General features: G+C 46.7%; 1 protein-coding gene across 1 annotated transcript in view; it reads left to right on the top strand.

The window, feature by feature from the left end:
• Positions 1–225: 225 nt before the first annotated feature.
• The window catches only part of ralbp1 (ralA binding protein 1), a gene marked incomplete at its 5' end in the record, with an annotated part of 31,295 nt that continues 6,728 nt past the window's right edge, over positions 226–24,792 (top strand). Inside the window, 9 exons of the mRNA XM_038987916.1 lie at positions 226–438; positions 803–954; positions 1,638–1,780; positions 2,411–2,604; positions 5,011–5,166; positions 5,552–5,713; positions 16,656–16,787; positions 20,094–20,204; positions 21,335–21,456. Of these exons, the coding sequence (XP_038843844.1) occupies positions 226–438; positions 803–954; positions 1,638–1,780; positions 2,411–2,604; positions 5,011–5,166; positions 5,552–5,713; positions 16,656–16,787; positions 20,094–20,204; positions 21,335–21,456 (1,385 nt within the window). The remainder of the gene's footprint in view (positions 439–802; positions 955–1,637; positions 1,781–2,410; positions 2,605–5,010; positions 5,167–5,551; positions 5,714–16,655; positions 16,788–20,093; positions 20,205–21,334; positions 21,457–24,792) is intronic.

Here is a 24,792-nt window from a genome sequence, read left to right on the forward strand (position 1 = left end):
TCTCTCCTCTCTCTCTCCTCTGCTATATTTCCTGACTCTCTCTCTCTCTCCTCTCCCCCTCCTCTGCTATATTTCCTGACTCTCTCTCTCCTCTCTCCCTCCTCTGCTATAGTTCCTGACTCTCTCTCCTCTCTCCTCTCCTCTGCTATATTTCCTGACTCTCTCTCACCTCTCTCCCTCCTCTGCTATAGTTCCTGACTCTCTCTCCTCTCTTTCGTGCTTCTTGTTGACTACATCTGTGGTATTAGTGAGAATCAGAGAGAAGTGTGCTTTCTAACCTCCTCCTCTATCCTCTCCGTCCGTCCCGTAGCGGAGGGATACGCAGCCTTCCAGGAGGACAGCTCGGCGGACGAGGCGGAGAGCCCCTCCAAGATGAAGCGTTCAAAGGGGATTCACGTGTTTAAGAAACCCAGCTTCTCCAAGAAGAAAGACTTCAAGGTAAAGAATCAAGTAAATGAACATCACTGTTTTCCATTTATTTACCTTGCCGGGGAACTCTGTTTTAACACTCTGCTGTAATGCCCTGCTATTAACTGTTAGTTACGATAACCAGTGAAGCTTATTCTTTTGAATTATTTCAATGTTTTTATTTGCTATTACTTATGAGGATGCAGCACTAAACCATATTTTTTGGGGATCAGAAAAATGTCTGATTTCTCACTTTATATATGCCATTTTGTCATCCATGCATATATTTTACATATTGGTGGTCCCGGGAATTGAACCCGCTTCCCTGGCGTCGCAAACACTATGCTCTACCAACTGAGCTGCAGGGGACCAACACATTGTCTTGTCCTCCCAGGTGAAGGAGAAGTGTCCCAAGGAGGACAAGAAGGACAAGAAGTCTAAAGACCTGACGGCGGCTGACGTGGTGAAACAGTGGAAGGAGAAGAAGAAGAAGAAGAAGCCTGCGGCCGAGCCGGAGCCCGTCCCCGTGGAGATACCTGCGTTCAGGTAGACCGGACGGGTCAACGTCCCCATCCCAGGCCTGGTGACAATTTGACTGGGAGTGAAAGGCTGGACTCTGTTGCTTTCAACCTGAGTGTGGCTGGACTCTGTTGCTTTCAACCTGTGTGTGGCTGGACTCTGTTGCTTTCAACCTGAGTGTGGCTGGACTCTGTTGCTTTCAACCTGAGTGTGGCTGGACTCTGTTGCTTTCAACCTGTGTGTGGCTGGACTCTGTTGCTTTCAACCTGAGTGTGGCTGGACTCTGTTGCTTTCAACCTGAGTGTGGCTGGACCCTGTTGCTTTCAACCTGTGTGTGGCTGGACTCTGTTGCTTTCAACCTGAGTGTGGCTGGACTCTGTTGCTTTCAACCTGAGTGTGGCTGGACTCTGTTGCTTTCAACCTGAGTGTGGCTGGACTCTGTTGCTTTCAATCTGTGTGTGGCTGGACTCTGTTGCTTTCAACCTGAGTGTGGCTGGACCCTGTTGCTTTCAACCTGAGTGTGGCTGGACTCTGTTGCTTTCAACCTGTGTGTGGCTGGACTCTGTTGCTTTCAATCTGTGTGTGGCTGGACTCTGTTGCTTTCAACCTGAGCGTGTTTCTCAGGGATTTGTGTTAAAAGCCAAAAGTACTAATATCCGTTCTGTGACATTTTAAAATGGTCATTTAAACTATTATTGTTTCTTCACCAGACCCATCTTCGGGGCTCCCCTGGCTGAGGCAGTGAAGAGAACAGCCCTGTATGACGGGATCCAGCTTCCTGCGGTCTTCAGAGAGTGTATCGACTACATCGAGAGCTACGGAATGAGATGTGAAGGAATCTACCGTGTGTCAGGTGTGTCTTGGTGTGTGAGTCTACCGTGTGTCAGGTATGTCTTGGTGTGTGAGTCTACCGTGTGTCAGGTATGTCTTGGTGTGTGAGGGGAGTCTACCGTGTGTCAGGTATGTCTTGGTGTGTGAGTCTACCGTGTGTCAGGTATGTCTTGGTGTGTGAGTCTACCGTGTGTCAGGTATGTCTTGGTGTGTGAGTCTACCGTGTGTCAGGTATGTCTTGGTGTGTGAGTCTACCGTGTGTCAGGTATGTCTTGGTGTGTGAGTCTACCGTGTGTCAGGTATGTCTTGGTGTGTGAGTCTACCGTGTGTCAGGTATGTCTTGGTGTGTGAGTCTAGCGTGTGTCTGGTATGTCTTGGTGTGTGAGGGGAGTCTACCGTGTGTCAGGTGTGTGAGTCTACCGTGTGTCAGGTGTGTGAGTCTACCGTGTGTCAGGTATGTCTTGGTGTGTGAATCTACCGTGTGTCAGGTATGTCTTGGTGTGTGAGTCTACCGTGTGTCAGGTATGTCTTGGTGTGTGAGTCTACCGTGTGTCAGGTATGTCTTGGTGTGTGAGGGGAATCTACCGTGTCAGTGATGAGTGGCGGTGTATACTGTGTATTAACCCTCCCTCCTCTCTCTTTCCCTCCCCAGGTATGAAGTCTAAAGTGGATGAGCTGAAGGCAGCGTATGACCGCGAGGAGTGTCCGTGCTTGGAAGAGCATGACCCTCACACTGTAGCCAGCCTGTTGAAACAGTACCTCCGAGAGCTACCTGAGAACATGCTGGGGCGAGACCTGGCTCAACGCTTTGAGGACGCCTGCAGTAGACCGGCTGAGGCTGAGAAGGTGAGGAGGTGATTTGATGACCAGCTTTTAGATATTATGGATTAATTTATTTTCCCCCCTCGTCAATCTATACACAATACCCCATAACGACAATCCGAAAACAGGTCTTTCGAAATGTTTGTAAATGTATTACAAAAAAAAATAAAAATGAAATACCTTATTTACATAAGTATTCACTCTTTGCTATGAGACTATAAATTGAGCTCCTGTTTCCATTGATCAACCTTGAGATGTTTCTACAACTTGATTGGAGTCCACCTGTGGTAAATTCAATTGATTGGCCGATGATTTGGAAAAGCCTTTTGAGTGTTGTATATCGTCAGTATCCTGGTCAAGGCAGCATCATGTTAAAATATCGTGACCATGGGTAACATATTAAAACCAATCAGTTGGATGGTTTAACAATCTGCCTATGGTGGCCAAATTGACCTGTTTAACAAATGCGATTGGATGGAGGCTGTACTGTTTTAAGGTCTCTGATAGGTTGACTCGTTATTTTGTTACCGGATATAATTTTCTGATCATCTGGCCGTCCTCAGCATCGTGACTAATTTGACCAAGTTGACCTATGAGAAAAGCTAGCAGCTAGCCATCAGACCAATGGTTTAAACGATGGTATAAGCAAAAGTTCACAAGTATGGCCCCTGTGTGTGTTTTAAAAGAGTTCTAGAACAGTGTTTTATTTGCCAGGTGACAGAGTTCTAGAACTGTGTTTTATTTGTCAGGTGACAGAGTTCTAGAACTGTGTTTTATTTGTCAGGTGACAGAGTTCTAGAACGGTGTTTTATTTGTCAGGTGGCAGAGTTCTAGAACTGTGTTTTATTTGTCAGGTGGCAGAGTTCTAGAAGGTGACAGAGTTCTAGAACGGTGTTTTATTTGCCAGGTGACAGAGTTCTAGAACGGTCTTTTATTTACCAGGTGACAGAGTTCTAGAACGGTGTTTTATTTGTCAGGTGACAGAGTTCTAGAATGGTGTTTTATTTGTCAGGTGACAGAGTTCTAGAACAGTGTTTTATTTGCCAGGTGGCAGAGTTCTAGAACGGTGTTTTATTTGTCAGGTGACAGAGTTCTAGAACGGTGTTTTATTTGTCAGGTGACAGAGTTCTAGAACGGTGTTTTATTTGTCAGGTGACAGAGTTCTAGAACGGTGTTTTATTTGTCAGGTGGCAGAGTTCTAGAACGGTGTTTTATTTGTCAGGTGGCAGAGTTCTAGAACGGTGTTTTATTTGTCAGGTGGCAGAGTTCTAGAACGGTGTTTTATTTGTCAGGTGGCAGAGTTCTAGAACTGTGTTTTATTTGTCAGGTGGCAGAGTTCTAGAAGGTGACAGAGTTCTAGAACTGTGTTTTATTTGTCAGGTGACAGAGTTCTAGAACTGTGTTTTATTTGTCAGTTGACAGAGTTCTAGAACGGTGTTTTATTTGCCAGGTGACAGAGTTCTAGAACGGTGTTTTATTTGTCAGGTGGCAGAGTTCTAGAACTGTGTTTTATTTACCAGGTGACAGAGTTCTAGAACGGTCTTTTATTTACCAGGTGACAGAGTTCTAGAACGGTCTTTTATTTACCAGGTGACAGAGTTCTAGAACGGTGTTTTATTTGCCAGGTTACAGAGTTCTAGAACAGTGTTTTATTTGCCAGGTGACAGAGTTCTAGAACGGTCTTTTATTTACCAGGTGACAGAGTTCTAGAACGGTGTTTTATTTACCAGGTTACAGAGTTCGAGAACGGTGTTTTATTTGCCAGGTGACAGAGTTCTAGAACGGTCTTTTATTTACCAGGTGACAGAGTTCTAGAACGGTGTTTTATTTGCCAGGTGACAGAGTTCTAGAACGGTGTTTTATTTGCCAGGTGACAGAGTTCTAGAACGGTGTTTTATTTGCCAGGTGACAGAGTTCTAGAACGGTGTTTTATTTGCCAGGTGACAGAGTTCTAGAACGGTCTTTTATTTACCAGGTGACAGAGTTCTAGAACGGTGTTTTATTTGCCAGGTGACAGAGTTCTAGAACAATCTTTTATTTGTCAGGTGACAGAGTTCTAGAACGGTGTTTTATTTGCCAGGTGACAGAGTTCTAGAACGGTGTTTTATTTGCCAGGTGACAGAGTTCTAGAACGGTGTTTTATTTGCCAGGTGACAGAGTTCTAGAACGGTGTTTTATTTGCCAGGTGACAGAGTTCTAGAACGGTGTTTTATTTGCCAGGTGACAGAGTTCTAGAACGGTGTTTTATTTGCCAGGTGACAGAGTTCTAGAACGGTGTTTTATTTGCCAGGTGACAGAGTTCTAGAACGGTGTTTTATTTGCCAGGTGACAGAGTTCTAGAACAGTGTTTTATTTGTCAGGTGACAGAGTTCTAGAACGGTGTTGTATTTACCAGGTTACAGAGTTCTAGAACGATGTTTTATTTGTCAGGTGACAGAGTTCCAGCGTCTCTTAACGGAGGTGCCCCCCGGCAGTCGCCTGCTCCTGTCCTGGCTGGTCACTCACATGGACCATGTTATCACAAGAGAGACCGACACCAAGATGAATATCCAGAATATATCCATCGTACTCAACCCCACTGTACAGGTAATAAGAATGAATTGTATTTGTAGAGGGCTTTTCATTACATACAGGAATCCCATAGGTCTGTGCAGGAGAGGAGGGAGGGAGGGAGGGAGGGAGGGAGGGAGGGAGGGAGGGAGGGAGGGAGGGAGGGAAGGGTCCTCAGTGAAATCCTGGCCCAGTTTTTTAGAGCTAATGCATTCCCAACAGGGTACGATGTTGGTTGCTCCACTTACACTGAACTAGCAGACTTCATTATCACCCCTACAAACTACTAGACTTTAGCTCAGAGGGTTAACACTGCGTCAGTGCAATTCATATGCCGGTGACCTATATCCTCCTCTTGTCTTCTGTCTGTCCCGTCTATCTGTGCTCCTGTCTTTCTGACCCCCTGTCCTCTTTCCTCCAGATTGGTAACAGGGTCCTGTACATGTTCTTCACCCACGTGAGAGAGCTGTTTGGGGAAGTCTTTCTGAGACCCGTATCCCGTCCCCTCCGCTGGTCCAACGCTGCCACCATGCCGGCCCTGCCAGAGACACAGGACAGCATTAAGGAGGAGATACGACGACAGGTTGGGAGCGTTTGAGCAGATATTTGCAGTACAACTTTAGTCACTGAAGCAGGCTGACTGCCACTCGAGCAGTTTTTAAGGGGCAGTAGATGGTATCCAGGACACTGACGCCGCTCTGGTAAAAGGCCATTTCTGGGTTTTGTTATTTGTGCATCTTAATAAATCTCAGTGGGAACATACAGTGTCAGAGTTGTGGACACTGATCATTGTCTGGATCTGTACGAGCTCCAGTGTCTCAATAGGACTTCCTGTGACTTCCTGTTCATCTCCGTATTAAAATGTAGCCTAGTGTTCCCCTCTTCACGATGTACAGCACATCAATGGAGTTGAGCGGAGACGACTGTGAGAGGACTGAACCTCCGACTACATCCAGGCTGTAAATTCTTAAACCCGTGTACCGTGTACCTATGTTGGTCTTCCGTAGCTTGTACCTATGTTGGTCTTCTGTAGCTCCGTGCCGTTCTTTGTTTACTGAAATCCATACTTTTTTTAAACTAAAAACTTTTGTTCAAATACAGTTCTCTTTCTGTGGGTCTAACCCCCAAAAAGGTTCTGGAACACGGTGAAAGACCTGTAGAATAAACCCTTCTCCTCACAGCTGCCCATGTCTCTATACCAGGCGGTGTCACAGAAAGGCCCGGACAATTGTCAAAAGACCACATCCACCCAAGCCATAAGACTGTTCACTCTACTACCGCACGGCAAGCGGTACCAGAGCACCAAGTCTGGGACCAAAAGGCACCTGAACAGCTTCTAGCCCCAAGCCATAAGACTGCTAAACAGTTAATCAAAATGGCTACCCAGACTACTGCATTTACCTTTTTTTATTACACGTACTCTTAAGTCGACTCTGTTCACTCACTGGAGTCTACCCACACACATAGTGACACTCCAACACACGCTGCTGTTATTATCTATCCTGATTGCCTAGTCATTTTTACCCCTACCTACATGTACATATTACCTCAACTACCTCGTACCCCTGCACATTGACTCTGTACAGGTACTCTTTGTATATAGCCTCGTTAGTGTGATTGTGAAGCAACACACTGCTGTTATTCCTCTCACTACTATTATTATTCATTATTATTATTTATTATTATTATTTATTAGTATTCATTATTATTATTATTTATTATGCATTATTATTATTCATGATTATTATTTATTATTATTCATTAATATTATTTATTATTATTCATTATTATTAGTTATTATTATTATTAATAAGTATTATTTATTATTCATTATTATTTAGTATTATTATTATTCATAATTATTATTTATTATTATTCATTATTATTATTTATTATTCATTATTATTTAGTATTATTATTATTCATTATTATTCATGATTATTATTATTATTATTCATGATTATTATTTATTATTCATTATTATTATTTATTATGATTCATTATTATTTATTACTCACTCATCTTTTTTTGAGAAACAAATTGTTTGAAACACTGCGGTTCGTACACCTTTTAAGATAAACTCCAAATCACAAACACTGTAAAAAATCATTCTGATAACTATTATACGTTTTACAATATTCAACTTTTTGTAACTACAAAAATTCCCCTGAGTTAACATGGCGTTTCAAAACTAAACTTAATTGCCTAGCAACCAGTTTTATATGAACAAGTAATTCGTTTTATAAGCTAATTTACGCAAATGTTGTGAAAATAAGGCTTGTAAATTCAATACCTGATGTTTTTCCACTGATAAAATAATCAATCAATTTAGAAGATGGCCAATATCACTCAAGAAAAAGTAGCTAGCTCTGTCTTTAAACTACTGACCACTACTACTGCCTATACCTACTGACCACAACCACACAACTACTGACCACAACCACACACCTACGGACCACAACCACACACCTACTGATGACCACTACTACTAGCTATACCTACTGACCACAACCACATACCTACTGACCACAACCACACACCTACTGACCACAACCACACACCTACTGACCACAACCACACACCTACTGACCACAACCACACACCTACTGATGACCACTACTACTAGCTATACCTACTGACCACAACCACACAACTACTGACCACAACCACACACCTACTGACCACAACCACACACCTACTGACCACAACCACACACCTACTGATGACCACTACTACTAGCTATACCTACTGACCACAACCACACACCTACTGACCACAACCACACACCTACTGAAGACCACTACTACTAGCTATACCTACTGACCACAACCACACACCTACTGACCACAACCACACACCTACTGACCACAACCACACACCTACTGACCACAACCACACACCTACTGATGACCACTACTACTAGCTATACCTACTGACCACAACCACATACCTACTGACCACAACCACACACCTACTGACCACAACCACACACCTACTGACCACAACCACACACCTACTGATGACCACTACTACTAGCTATACCTACTGACCACAACCACACAACTACTGACCACAACCACACACCTACTGACCACAACCACACACCTACTGACCACAACCACACACCTACTGACCACCACTACTACTAGCTATACCTACTGACCACAACCACACACCTACTGACCACAACCACACACCTACTGACCACAACCACACACCTACTGACCACAACCACACACATACTGACCACAACCACACACCTACTGACCACAACCACACACCTACTGATGACCACTACTACTAGCTATACCTACTGACCACAACCACACACCTACTGACCACAACCACACACCTACTGACCACAACCACACACCTACTGATGACCACTACTACTAGCTATACCTACTGACCACAACCACACAACTACTGACCACAACCACACACCTACTGACCACAACCACACAACTACTGACCACAACCACACACCTACTGATGACCACTACTACTAGCTATACCTACTGACCACAACCACACACCTACTGACCACAACCACACACCTACTGATGACCACTACTACTAGCTATACCTACTGACCACAACCACACACCTACTGACCACAACCACACACCTACTGAAGACCACTACTACTAGCTATACCTACTGACCACAACCACACACCTACTGACCACAACCACACACCTACTGACCACCACCACACACCTACGGACCACAACCACACACCTACTGATGACCACTACTACTAGCTATACCTACTGACCACAACCATACACCTACTGACCACAACCACACACCTACTGACCACAACCACACAACTACTGACCACAACCACACACCTACTGACCACAACCACACACCTACTGATGACCACTACTACTAGCTATACCTACTGACCACAACCACACACCTACTGACCACAACCACACAACTACTGACCACAACCACACACCTACTGACCACAACCACACACCTACTGACCACAACCACACAACTACTGATGGCCACTACTACTAGCTATACCTACTGACCACAACCACACACCTACTGACCACAACCACACAACTACTGACCACAACCACACAACTACTGACCACAACCACACACCTACTGACCACAACCACACACCTACTGACCACAACCACACAACTACTGACCACAACCACACACCTACTGACCACAACCACACACCTACTGACCACAACCACACAACTACTGATGACCACTACTACTAGCTATACCTACTGACCACAACCACACACCTACTGACCACAACCACCCAACTACTGACCACAACCACACAACTACTGACCACAACCACACACCTACTGACCACAACCACACAACTACTGACCACAACCACACACCTACTGACCACAACCACACACCTACTGACCACAACCACACAACTACTGACCACAACCACACACCTACTGACCACAACCACACAACTACTGACCACAACCACACACCTACTGACCACAACCACACACCTACTGACCACAACCACACACCTACTGATGACCACTACTACTAGCTATACCTACTGTCCACAACCACACACCTACTGACCACAACCACACAACTACTGACCACAACCACACACCTACTGACCACAACCACACACCTACTGACCACAACCACACACCTACTGACCACAACCACACACCTACTGACCACAACCACACACCTACTGACCACAACCACACACCTACTGACCACAACCACACACCTACTGATGACCACTACTACTAGCTATACCTACTGACCACAACCACACACCTACTGACCACAACCACACACCTACTGACCACAACCACACACCTACTGATGACCGCTACTACTAGCTATACCTACTGACCACAACCACACACCTACTGACCACAACCACACACCTACTGACCACAACCACACAACTACTGACCACAACCACACACCTACTGACCACAACCACACACCTACTGATGACCACAACCACTAGCTATACCTACTGACCACAACCACACACCTACTGACCACAACCACACACCTACTGACCACAACCACACACCTACTGACCACAACCACACACCTACTGATGACCACTACTACTAGCTATACCTACTGACCACAACCACACACCTACTGACCACAACCACACACCTACTGACCACAACCACACAACTACTGACCACAACCACACACCTACTGACCACAACCACACACCTACTGATGACCACTACTACTAGCTATACCTACTAACCACAACCACACACCTACTGACCACAACCACACACCTACTGACCACAACCACACACCTACTGATGACCACTACTACTAGCTATACCTACTGACCACAACCACACACCTACTGACCACAACCACACACCTACTGACCACAACCACACACCTACTGACCACAACCACACACCTACTGACCACAACCACACACCTACTGACCACAACCACACAACTACTGACCACAACCACACACCTACTGACCACAACCACACACCTACTGACCACAACCACACACCTACTGATGACCACTACTACTAGCTATACCTACTGACCACAACCACACACCTACTGACCACAACCACACACCTGCTGACCACAACCACACACCTACTGACCACAACCACACACCTACTGATGACCACTACTACTAGCTATACCTACTGACCACAACCACACACCTACTGACCACAACCACACACCTACTGACCACAACCACACACCTACTGACCACAACCACACACCTACTGATGACCACTACTACTAGCTATACCTACTGACCACAACCACACACCTACTGACCACAACCACACACCTACTGATGACCACTACTACTAGCTATACCTACTGACCACAACCACACACCTACTGATGACCACTACTACTAGCTATACCTACTGACCACAACCACACACCTACTGACCACAACCACACACCTACTGACCACAACCACACACCTACTGACCACAACCACACACCTACTGACCACAACCACACACCTACTGATGACCACTACTACTAGCTATACCTACTGACCACAACCACACACCTACTGACCACAACCACACAACTACTGACCACAACCACACAACTACTGACCACAACCACACACCTACTGACCACAACCACACACCTACTGACCACAACCACACACCTACTGATGACCACTACTACTAGCTATACCTACTGACCACAACCACACACCTACTGACCACAACCACACACCTACTGACCACAACCACACACCTACTGACCACAACTGTTTTATTGACAGGGAAGTCATACAGAGACTAGGGTCTCTCTTTCAGATGAGCCCTGCATAAATACAAACATTCAAACATGTATACAACATACAATACACTAAATTACACAACACATATGAAGGAAAACAGACACTACTCTGATAATGGTGCTGGAGGGGATGGATGCCCTTTCAGGGGCTCCTAACCAACTGTGCTATTTTGTGTTTTTTTTCTCGCATTATTTGTAACTTATCTTGAACATAATGTTGCTGCTTCCGTCTTTTATTTTTTTAAATATTTTTTTTACCTTTTATTTAACTAGGCAAGTCAGTTAAGAACAAATTATTATTTTCAATGACGGCCTAGGAAACAGTGGGTTAACTGCCTTGTTCAGGGGCAGAACGACAGATTTTTACCTTGTCAGCTCGGGGATTCGATCTTGCAACCTTTCGGTTACTAGTCCAACGCTTTAACCACGAGGCTACGCTGCCGTCTCTTATGACTGAAAAAGAGCTTCTGGATATCCGAACAGCGATTACTCACCTCGATCTGGATGAATATTTTTTCTTTAATGAGTCTGACGTGAAGGATGTACTGCTTGTCTGAGATCAGGCCCAAATCCCCGTCATTCACGTGAAGAATAGACGGAAATACAGGGGGAGGAGATCAGGGTGTCATGTGAGAATTCGTCGTCGAGTGGGTAACCCACCTCTACCATCCGTTCTATTGGCCAACGTTCGATCACTGGAGAATAAACCGGACGATCTCCATTCGAGACTATCCTGGACTGGAAGAGGAAGAACTGGAAGAACTTGTCCCGATTGGTGTTTTTAAATCACTGATGAAGGATTTTGAGGCTGATTCCCTGACCTGTCAATGTTTTTAATTTGCTGTTTTTGATTTTGTTATACTCTTGTGAATTCTATGGTTTTTACTCGATTACTTGTAGTTTTTCATGTTGTCTGTCTGTAATTTTTGTAATGACTTGGTGCTGCCTATCTTGGCCAGGACGCTCTTGAAAAAGAGATTTTAAATCTCAATGAGCCCTTCCTGGTTAAATAAAGGTTAAATAAATAAAATAAAATATCCTACCAACGGGAATTTTAAAACCGTAATATCTAATGTTTCACCGAGTCGTGGCTGAACGACAACATGGATAATATACAGTTGGCTGGTGTGTTCCGTGCATTGGCAAGGGTTGGTGATGTGTGTCTATTTGTCAATAACGGCTGGTACGCAATCTCTAATATTAAGGAGGTCTCGAGGTTCTGCTCGCCTGAGGTAGAATACCTCATGATAAGCTGTAGACCACGATCTCTAATATTAAGGAGGTCTGGAGGTTCTGATCGCCTGAGGTAGAATACCTCATGATAAGCTGTAGACCACGATCTCTAATATTAAGGAGGTCTGGAGGTTCTGCTCGCCTGAGGTAGAATACCTCATGATAAGCTGTAGACCACGATCTCTAATATTAAGGAGGTCTGGAGGTTCTGCTCGCCTGAGGTAGAGTACCTCATGATAAGCTGTAGACCACGATCTCTAATATTAAGGAGGTCTGGAGGTTCTGCTCGCCTGAGGTAGAGTACCTCATGATAAGCTGTAGACCACACCATTTACCAAGAGAGTTTTCATCTATATTTTTCGTGGCCGTCTATTTACCACCACAGACCGATGCTGGCCCTAAGACGGCACTCAATGAGCTGTATAAGGCCATGGGCAAACAAGAAATGATCATCCAGAGGCGATGCTCCTAGTGGCCGGGGACTTTAATGCAGGCAAACTTAAATCAGTTTTACCTCATTTCTACCAGCATGTCACATGTGCAACTAGAGGGGGGAAAAAAACTCTAGACCACCTTTTTACTCCACACACAGAGACACATACAAAGCTCTCCCTCGCTTTGGCAAATCTGACCATAATTCTATCCTCCTGATTCCTGCTTACAAGCACAAACTAAAGCAGGAAGTACCAATACGGAAGTAGTCAGATTTGTATTTATTATGGATCCCCAAGCTACTCATTATAAAAACATTACAATACATTCATAACAGATTTCACAACACACTAAGTGTGTTCCCTCAGGCCCCTACTATCACATATATACAACACTAAATCCATGTGTAGGTGTGTGTATAATGCGTATGTTATCGTCTGTGTGTACTGTATGTGACTGTGCCTATGTTTGTGTTGCTTCACAGTCCCCGCTGTATTTTGTTTATTAAGGCAGGACATGTTGAATGCACTGAGCTGTCTGTCTAAACTACTGGCACACAGCTCAGACACCCATTCATACCCCACAAGACATGCCACCAGAGGTCTCTTCACAGTCCCCAAGTCCAGAACAGACTATGTGAGGTGCACAGCACTACATAGAGCCATGACTACATGGAACTCTATTCCACAGTACTACATAGAGCCATGACTACATGGAACTCTATTCCACAGTACTACATAGAGCCATGACTACATGGAACTCTATTCCACAGTACTACATAGAGCCATGACTACATGGAACTCTATTCCACAGTAGTACATAGAGCCATGACTACATGGAACTCTATTCCACAGTACTACATAGAGCCACGACTACATGGAACTCTATTCCACAGTACTACATAGAGCCATGACTACATGGAACTCTATTCCACAGTACTACATAGAGCCATGACCACATGGAACTCTATTCCACAGTACTACATAGAGCCATGACTACATGGAACTCTATTCCACAGTACTACATAGAGCCATGACTACATGGGACTCTATTCCACAGTACTACATAGAGCCATGACTACATGGAACTCTATTCCACAGTACTACATAGAGCCACGACTACATGGAACTCTATTCCACAGTACTACATAGAGCCATGACTACATGGAACTCTATTCCACAGTACTACATAGAGCCATGACTACATGGAACTCTATTCCACAGTACTACATAGAGCCACGACTACATGGAACTCTATTCCACAGTACTACATAGAGCCACGACTACATGGAACTCTATTCCACAGTACTACATAGAGCCACGACTACATGGAACTCTATTCCACAGCACTACATAGAGCCACGACCACATGGAACTCTATTCCACAGTACTACATAGAGCCATGACCACATGGAACTCTATTCCACAGTACTACATAGAGCCATGACTACATGGAACTCTATTCCACAGTACTACATAGAGCCACGACTACATGGAACTCTATTCCACAGTACTACATAGAGCCACGACTACATGGAACTCTATTCCACAGTACTACATAGAGCCATGACTACATGGAACTCTATTCCACAGTACTACATAGAGCCATGACTACATGGAACTCTATTCCACAGTACTACATAGAGCCATGACTACATGGAACTCTATTCCACAGCACTACATAGAGCCATGACTACATGGAACTCTATTCCACAGTACTACATAGAGCCATGACTACATGGAACTCTATTCCACAGTACTACATAGAGCCATGACTACATGGAACTCTATTCCACAGCACTACATAGAGCCATGACTACATGGAACTCTATTCCACATCATGTAACTGATCCAGCAGTAGGATCAGATTTAAATAACAGATAAACACCTTATGGAACAGCGGGGACTGTGAAGAGACACACACACAGGCACGATAACATACGCACTATACATACACATGGATTTAGTACTGTAGATATGTAGTAGTGTTGGAGTAGGGGCCTGAGGGCACACAGTGTGTTGTGAATGTATTGTAAAGTTTTTAAAATTGTATAATTTTGCTGGACCCCAGGAAGAGTAGCTGCTGCCTTGACAGGAACTAATGGGGATCCATAATAAACCCCAGGAAGAGTAGCTGCTGCCTTGACAGGAACTAATGGGGATCCATAATAAACCCCAGGAAGAGTAGCTGCTGCCTCGGCAGGAACTAATGGGGATCCATAATAAACCCCAGGAAGAGTAGCTGCTGCCTTGGCAGGAACTAATGGGGATCCATAATAAACCCCAGGAAGAGTAGCTGCTGCCTTGGCAGGAACTAATGGGGATCCATAATAAACCCCAGGAAGAGTAGCTGCTGCCTTGACAGGAACTAACGGGGATCCATAATAAACCCCAGGAAGAGTAGCTGCTGTCTTGGCAGGAACTAATGGGGATCCATAATAAACCCCAGGAAGAGTAGCTGCTGCCTTGACAGGAACTAATGGGGATCCATAATAAACCCCAGGAAGAGTAGCTGCTGCCTTGGCAGGAACTAATGGGGATCCATAATAAACCCCAGGAAGAGTAGCTGCTGCTTTGACAGGAACTAATGGGGATCCATAATAAACCCCAGGAAGAGTAGCTGCTGCCTTGGCAGGAACTAATGGGGATCCATAATAAACCCCAGGAAGAGTAGCTGCTGCTTTGACAGGAACTAATGGAGATCCATAATAAACCCCAGGAAGAGTAGCTGCTGCTTTGACAGGAACTAATGGGGATCCATAATAAACCCCAGGAAGAGTAGCTGCTGCCTTGGCAGGAACTAATGGGGATCCATAATAAACCCCAGGAAGAGTAGCTGCTGCCTTGGCAGGAACTAATGGAGATCCATAATAAACCCCAGGAAGAGTAGCTGCTGCCTTGGCAGGAACTAATGACTATCCATAATAAACCCCAGGAAGAGTAGCTGCTGTCTTGGCAGGAACTAATGGGGATCCATAATAAACCCCAGGAAGAGTAGCTGCTGCCTTGGCAGGAACTAATGAGGATCCATAATAAACCCCAGGAAGAGTAGCTGCTGTCTTGGCAAGAACTAATGAGGATCCATAATAAACCCCAGGAAGAGTAGCTGCTGTCTTGGCAGGAACTAATGGGGATCCATAATAAATACAAACACAAATGCCACAGATGTCTCAAGTTTTGAGGGAGTGTGCAAGTGGCCTGCTGACTACAGGAATCCACCTGTAGGATCGTCTGAGTTTTTCTGTCTGTAATAAAGCCCTTTTGTGAGGGAAAACCCCCCAATTCTGATTGGCTGGGCCTGGCTCCCCAGTGGATGGGCCTATGCCCTCCCCAGCCCATCCATGACTCCACCCCTGCGAGGTTATGTGAAATCCATACATTACGGCCTAATTGATTTATTTAAATTGACTTGATTTCCTTCTAAAAAAAAAACCTGTAACTCTTTGAAATTATAGCATGATGTGTTTTTATATTTTTTGTTCAGTGTAACATATTGTGTCGTTAATATTAAAGGTTACTATAATCCTGTATGATAATGTCCCCCCCCCCCCCCCCTAGGAGTTCCTGTTGAACTGCCTTCACAGAGACCTCCAGGCTGGGGTGAAGGATTTGTCTAAAGAGGAGAGGCTCTGGGAGGTCCAACGCATCCTCACCGCTTTAAAACGCAAACTACGGGAGGCCAAGAGACAGGCAAGGACACACACACAACATACAGGGCATTTAGAAAACGGGAGGCCAAGAGACAGGCAAGGACACACACACACCATACAGGGCATTTGGAAAACGGGAGGCCAAGAGACAGGCAAGGACACACACACACACCATACAGGGCATTCAGAAAATGTATTCAGATTTCTTCATTTTCCCACATTTTGTTACGTTACAGCCCTGTTCTAAAATGGATTAAAAAAATAAGAAATCCCTCATCAATCTACACACAAAGCAAAAACAGGTTTTTAGAAATGTTTGCAACAACAAAAAAAGATGAAAAAAATAATAATTGTAGATTTTTCTCAACTTCATTAGAGTCCACCTGTGGTAAATTCAATTGATTGGACATGATTTGGAAAGGCACACAGCTGTCTATATAAGGTCCCACAGTTGCCAGTGCATGTCAGAGCAAAAACCAAGCCATGAGGTCAAAGGAATTGTCCGTAGAGCTCCGAGACAGGATTGTGTCGAGGCACAGATCTAAGAAGGGTACCAAAATATTTCTGCAGCATTGAAGGTCCCCAAGAACACAGTGGCCTCCATCATACTTAATGGAAGAAGTTAGGAACCACCAAGACTCTTCCTAGAGCTGGCCGTCCGGACAAGCTGAGCAATCGTGGGAGAAGGGCCTTGGTCAGGGAGGTGACCAAGAACCTGATGGTCACTGACAGATTTCCAGAGTTCCTCTGTTGAGATGGGAGAACCTTTCAGAAGGACCGCCATCTCTGCAGCACTCTACCAATCAGGCCTTTATGATAAAGTGGCCAGACGGAAGACACTCCTCAGTAAAAGGCACATGACAGCCTCTTGGAGTTTGCCAAACGGCGCCTAAAGGACTCCCAGACCATGAGAGACAAGATTCTTTGGTCTGATGAAACCAAAATGGAGCTCATTGTATTTATTTATTTATTTTTACCCCAATTTCGTGATATTTAATTGGTAGTTACAGTCTTGTCTCATCGCTGCAACTCCCGTACGAACTCGGGAGAGGCGACGGTGAAGAGCCGTGCATTCTCCGAAACAAGGCCCTGCCAAGCCGCACTGCTTCTTGACACACTGCTCGCTTAACCCGGAAGCCAGCCGACACCAATGTGTCGGAGGAAACACCGTACAGCGCCCGGGCCGTCACAAGGAGTCGCTAGAGCAAACCCGTAGTGACGCCTCAAGCACTGGGATGCAGTGCCTTCGACCACTGCGCCACTTGGGAGACAAAGATTGAACTCTTTGGCCTGAATACCAAGCGTCACGTCTGGAGGAGACCAGGCACTGCTCATCACCTGGCCAATACCATCCCTAAGGTGAAGCATGGTGGTGGCAGCATCATGCTGTGGGGATGTTTTTCAGCGGCAGGGGCTGGGAGACTAGTCAGGATTGAGGGAATGATGAACGGAGCAAAATACAGAGAGATCCTTGATGAAAACCTGCTCCAGAGCGCTCAGGACCTCAGACTGGGGTGAAGGTTCACCTTCCAACAGGACAACGACCCTAAGCACACAGCCAAGACAACGCAGGAGTGGCTTCGGGACAAGTGTCTGAATGTCCTTGAGTGGCCCAGCCAGAGCCCGGACTTGAACCCAATCTAACATCTCTGGAGAGACCTGAAAATAGCTGTGCAGCGATGCTCCCCATCCAACCTGACAGAGTTTGAGAGGATCTGCAGAGAAGAATGGGAGAAACTCTCCAAATACAAGTGTGCCAAGCTTGTAGCGTCATACCCAATACGACTGGAGGCTGTAATCGCTGCCAAAGGTCCTTCAACAAAGTACTGAGTAAAGGGTCTGAATACTTACGTAAATGTCATACGTATTTACCAGTCATATTACCAGGGTTAGAGGTTCCAAGCCTGTTCTATTTACCAGTCATATTACCAGGGTTAGAGGTTCCAAGCCTGTTCTATTCATTATATTTACCAGTTATATTACCAGGGTTACAGGTTCCAAGCCTGTTCTATTTACCAGTCATATTACCAGGGTTACAGGTTCCAAGCCTGTTCTATTCATTCTATTTACCAGTCATATTACCAGGGTTAGAGGTTCCAAGCCTGTTCTATTCATTCTATTTACCAGTCATATTACCAGGGTTACAGGTTCCAAACCTGTTCTATTCATTCTATTTACCAGTCATATTACCAGGGTTACAGGTTCCAAGCCTGTTCTATTCATTCTATTTACCAGTCATATTACCAGGGTTAGAGGTTCCAAGCCTGTTCTATTCATTCTATTTACCAGTCATATTACCAGGGTTAGAGGTTCCAAGCCTGTTCTATTTACCAGTCATATTACCAGGGTTAGAGGTTCCAAGCCTGTTCTATTCATTCTATTTACCAGTCATATTACCAGGGTTACAGGTTCCAAGCCTGTTCCATTTACCAGTCATATTACCAGGGTTAGAGGTTCCAAGCCTGTTCCATTTACCAGTCATATTACCAGGGTTAGAGGTTCCAAGCCTGTTCCATTTACCAGTCATATTACCAGGGTTAGAGGTTCCAAGCCTGTTCCATTTACCAGTCATATTACCAGGGTTAGAGGTTCCAAGCCCATTCTATTTACCAGTCATATTACCAGGGTTAGAGGTTCCAAGCCTGTTCTATTCATTCTATTTACCAGTCATATTTCCAGGGTTAGAGGTTCCAAGCCTGTTCCATTTACCAGTCATATTACCAGGGTTAGAGGTTCCAAGCCTGTTCCATTTACCAGTCATATTACCAGGGTTAGAGGTTCCAAGCCTGTTCTATTCATTCTATTTACCAGTCATATTACCAGGGTTACAGGTTCCAAGCCTGTTCTATTCATTCTATTTACCAGTCATATTACCAGGGTTAGAGGTTCCAAGCCTGTTCTATTTACCAGTCATATTACCAGGGTTACAGGTTCCAAGCCTGTTCTATTCATTATATTTCTGTGTGTTGCTGCTGCATGGTGAAGGCCGTTGCCTAGGCAACCAAAGACTGCTTGTTTCAGCAAGAAGCAACAAAGTTTCATCATGTTAAGAGTCTGTGCTACAGCAGAAACTCAACCGCAGGAATCTCCTGCCTTCCTGTCTGCCTTCCTGTCTGCCTTCCTGTCTGCCTTCCTGTCTTCCGTTTGCTATTCGTTTCCAAAATGACGGTTATTTCATCTTCATGACGGTCTTTATCCATACCCGGCGGTTACACGGTTATATGGTAATTGTGCCAGCCCTAGTGTGTACCTCCTAGGAGCTTTAGAGATCCTGTCTCTCTAACGTGTGTGTGTGTGTGTGTGTGTGTGTGTGTGTGTGTGTGTGTGTGTGTGTGTGTGTGTCCAGGAGTGTGAGACTAAGATAGCCCAGGAGATAGCCAGTCTCTCTAAAGAAGACGTGTCTAAAGAAGAGATGACTGAGAACGAAGAAGAGGTGGTCAACATACTGCTGGCACAGGTAACACACGGTAACACACGGTACCACACGGTACCACACGGTACCACACGGTACCACACGGTACCACACGGTACCACACGGTACCACACGGTAACACACGGTACCACACGGTAACACACGGTAACACACGGTACCACACGGTACCACACAGGTAACACACGGTAACACACGGTAACACACGGTACCACACAGGTAACACACGGTAACACACGGTAACACACGGTACCACACGGTACCACACGGTAACACACGGTAACACACGGTACCACACGGTAACACCCGGTAACACCCGGTAACACAGGTACCACACGGTACCACACGGTAACACACGGTAACACCCGGTAACACACGGTACCACACGGTACCACACGGTAACACACGGTAACACCCGGTAACACACGGTAACACACGGTACCACACGGTAACACAGGTACCACACGGTAACACACGGTAACACACGGTAACACACGGTAACACACGAAAATGGACATTATGGAGGGGAAATGATCTGCTGAACAGTGCTTTTTTTCTCTCCCTCCCTTCCTCTCTCTCTCCCTTCCTCTCTCCTTCCCCTCCTCTCTCTCTCCCTCCCCTCCTCTCTTTCTCCCTCCCTCTCTCCTTCCCCTCCTCTCTCTCTCCCTCCCTTCCTCTCTCTCTCCCTCCCCTCCTCTCTCTCTCCCTCCCTCTCTCCTTCCCCTCCTCTCTCTCTCCCTCCCTTCCTCTCTCTCTCCCTCCCCTCCTCTCTCTCTCCTTCCCCTCCTCTCTCTCTCCATCCCCTCCTCTCTCTCTCCCTCCCCTCCTCTCTCTCCCTCCCTCTCTCCTTCCCCTCCTCTCTCTCCCTCCCTTCCTCTCTCTCTCCCTCCCTCTCTCCTTCCCCTCCTCTCTCTCTCCCTCCCTTCCTCTCTCTCTCCCTCCCTCTCTCCTTCCCCTCCTCTCTCTCTCCTTCCTCTCTCTCTCCCTCCCTCTCTCCTTCCCCTCCTCTCTCTCTCCCTCCCCTCCTCTCTCTCTCATTCCCCTCCTCTCTCTCTCCCTCCCTCTCTCCTTCCCCTCCTCTCTCTCCCTCCCTTCCTCTCTCCTTCCCCTCCTCCCTCTCTCCCTCCCCTCCTCTCTCTCTCCCTCCCTCCCTCCAGGAGAATGAGATCCTGACGGAGCAGGAGGAGCTGATATCTCTGGAGCAGGTGTTGAGGAGACAAATCGCTACAGAGAAGGAGGAGATCGAGAGACTGAGGGCCGAGATCGCTGACATACAGAGGTCAGGACTCTGACTGACGTGATTGGCTAGAGGTCAGATCTCTGACTGACGTGACCGGCTAGAGGTCAGATCTCTGACTGACGTGACCGGCTAGAGGTCAGGACTCTGACTGACGTGACCGGCTAGAGGTCAGAACTCTGACTGACGTGATTGGCTAGAGGTCAGATCTCTGACTGACGTGACCGGCTAGAGGTCAGAACTCTGACTGACGTGACCGGCTAGAGGTCAGAACTCTGACTGACGTGATTGGCTAGAGGTCAGAACTCTGACTGACGTGATTGGCTAGAGGTCAGAACTCTGACTGACGTGATTGGCTAGAGGTCAGAACTCTGACTGACGTGATTGGCTAGAGGTCAGAACTCTGACTGACGTGATTGGCTAGAGGTCAGAACTCTGACTGACGTGATTGGCTAGAGGTCAGAACTCTGACTGACGTGATTGGCTAGAGGTCAGAACTCTGACTGACGTGATTGGCTAGAGGTCAGAACTCTGACTGACGTGATTGGCTAGAGGTCAGAACTCTGACTGACGTGATTGGCTAGAGGTCAGAACTCTGACTGACGTGATTGGCTAGAGGTCAGATTTCTGACTGACGTGACCGGCTAGAGGTCAGAACTCTGACTGGCGTGATTGGCTAGAGGTCAGAACTCTGACTGACGTGATTGGCTAGAGGTCAGATCTCTGACTGACGTGATTGGCTAGAGGTCAGAACTCTGACTGACGTGATTGGCTAGAGGTCAGATCTCTGACTGACGTGATTGGCTAGAGGTCAGATCTCTGACTGACGTGATTGGCTAGAGGTCAGAACTCTGACTGACGTGACCGGCTAGAGGTCAGAACTCTGACTGCCGTGACCGGCTAGAGGTCAGATCTCTGACTGACGTGATTGGCTAGAGGTCAGAACTCTGACTGACGTGATTGGCTAGAGGTCAGAACTCTGACTGACGTGATTGGCTAGAGGTCAGGACTCTGACTGACGTGACCGGCTAGAGGTCAGAACTCTGACTGACGTGATTGGCTAGAGGTCAGAACTCTGACTGACGTGATTGGCTAGAGGTCAGATCTCTGACTGACGTGACCGGCTAGAGGTCAGAACTCTGACTGACGTGATTGGCTAGAGGTCAGAACTCTGACTGACGTGATTGGCTAGAGGTCAGATCTCTGACTGACGTGATTGGCTAGAGGTCAGAACTCTGACTGACGTGATTGGCTAGAGGTCAGAACTCTGACTGACGTGATTGGCTAGAGGTCAGGACTCTGACTGACGTGACCGGCTAGAGGTCAGGACTCTGACTGACGTGACCGGCTAGAGGTCAGGACTCTGACTGACGTGATTGGCTAGAGGTCAGGACTCTGACTGACGTGACCGGCTAGAGGTCAGATCTCTGACTGACGTGACCGGCTAGAGGTCAGATCTCTGACTGACGTGACCGGCTAGAGGTCAGATCTCTGACTGACGTGACCGGCTAGAGGTCAGATCTCTGACTGACGTGACCGGCTAGAGGTCAGATCTCTGACTGACGTGACCGGCTAGAGGTCAGATCTCTGACTGACGTGACCGGCTAGAGGTCAGAACTCTGACTGACGTGATTGGCTAGAGGTCAGGACTCTGACTGACGTGACCGGCTAGAGGTCAGGACTCTGACTGACGTGACCGGCTAGAGGTCAGAACTCTGACTGACGTGATTGGCTAGAGGTCAGATCTCTGACTGACGTGACCGGCTAGAGGTCAGATCTCTGACTGACGTGACCGGCTAGAGGTCAGGACTCTGACTGACGTGACCGGCTAGAGGTCAGGACTCTGACTGACGTGACCGGCTAGAGGTCAGGACTCTGACTGACGTGACCGGCTAGAGGTCAGGACTCTGACTGACGTGACCGGCTAGAGGTCAGGACTCTGACTGACGTGATTGGCTAGAGGTCAGATCTCTGACTGACGTGACCGGCTAGAGGTCAGGACTCTGACTGACGTGACCGGCTAGAGGTCAGAACTCTGACTGACGTGATTGGCTAGAGGTCAGATCTCTGACTGACGTGACCGGCTAGAGGTCAGGACTCTGACTGACGTGACCGGCTAGAGGTCAGGACTCTGACTGACGTGACCGGCTAGAGGTCAGGACTCTGACTGACGTGATTGGCTAGAGGTCAGAACTCTGACTGACGTGATTGGCTAGAGGTCAGAACTCTGACTGGCGTGATTGGCTAGAGGTCAGAACTCTGACTGACGTGATTGGCTAGAGGTCAGATCTCTGACTGACGTGACCGGCTAGAGGTCAGATCTCTGACTGACGTGATTGGCTAGAGGTCAGATCTCTGACTGACGTGATTGGCTAGAGGTCAGAACTCTGACTGACGTGATTGGCTAGAGGTCAGATCTCTGACTGACGTGACCGGCTAGAGGTCAGAACTCTGACTGACGTGACCGGCTAGAGGTCAGATCTCTGACTGACGTGATTGGCTAGAGGTCAGATCTCTGACTGACGTGATTGGCTAGAGGTCAGAACTCTGACTGACGTGATTGGCTAGAGGTCAGAACTCTGACTGACGTGATTGGCTAGAGGTCAGGACTCTGACTGACGTGACCGGCTAGAGGTCAGAACTCTGACTGACGTGACCGGCTAGAGGTCAGGACTCTGACTGACGTGATTGGCTAGAGGTCAGAACTCTGACTGACGTGATTGGCTAGAGGTCAGAACTCTGACTGGCGTGATTGGCTAGAGGTCAGAACTCTGACTGACGTGATTGGCTAGAGGTCAGATCTCTGACTGACGTGACCGGCTAGAGGTCAGATCTCTGACTGACGTGATTGGCTAGAGGTCAGATCTCTGACTGACGTGATTGGCTAGAGGTCAGAACTCTGACTGACGTGATTGGCTAGAGGTCAGATCTCTGACTGACGTGACCGGCTAGAGGTCAGAACTCTGACTGACGTGACCGGCTAGAGGTCAGATCTCTGACTGACGTGATTGGCTAGAGGTCAGATCTCTGACTGACGTGATTGGCTAGAGGTCAGAACTCTGACTGACGTGATTGGCTAGAGGTCAGAACTCTGACTGACGTGATTGGCTAGAGGTCAGGACTCTGACTGACGTGATTGGCTAGAGGTCAGGACTCTGACTGACGTGACCGGCTAGAGGTCAGAACTCTGACTGACGTGATTGGCTAGAGGTCAGGACTCTGACTGACGTGATTGGCTAGAGGTCAGGACTCTGACTGACGTGACCGGCTAGAGGTCAGATCTCTGACTGACGTGACCGGCTAGAGGTCAGATCTCTGACTGACGTGACCGGCTAGAGGTCAGAACTCTGACTGACGTGACCGGCTAGAGGTCAGGAC

The sequence above is a fragment of the Salvelinus namaycush genome, unplaced genomic scaffold (genome assembly GCF_016432855.1).
Source record: "Salvelinus namaycush isolate Seneca unplaced genomic scaffold, SaNama_1.0 Scaffold89, whole genome shotgun sequence".
Classification (NCBI taxonomy): Eukaryota; Metazoa; Chordata; class Actinopteri; order Salmoniformes; family Salmonidae; genus Salvelinus; species Salvelinus namaycush.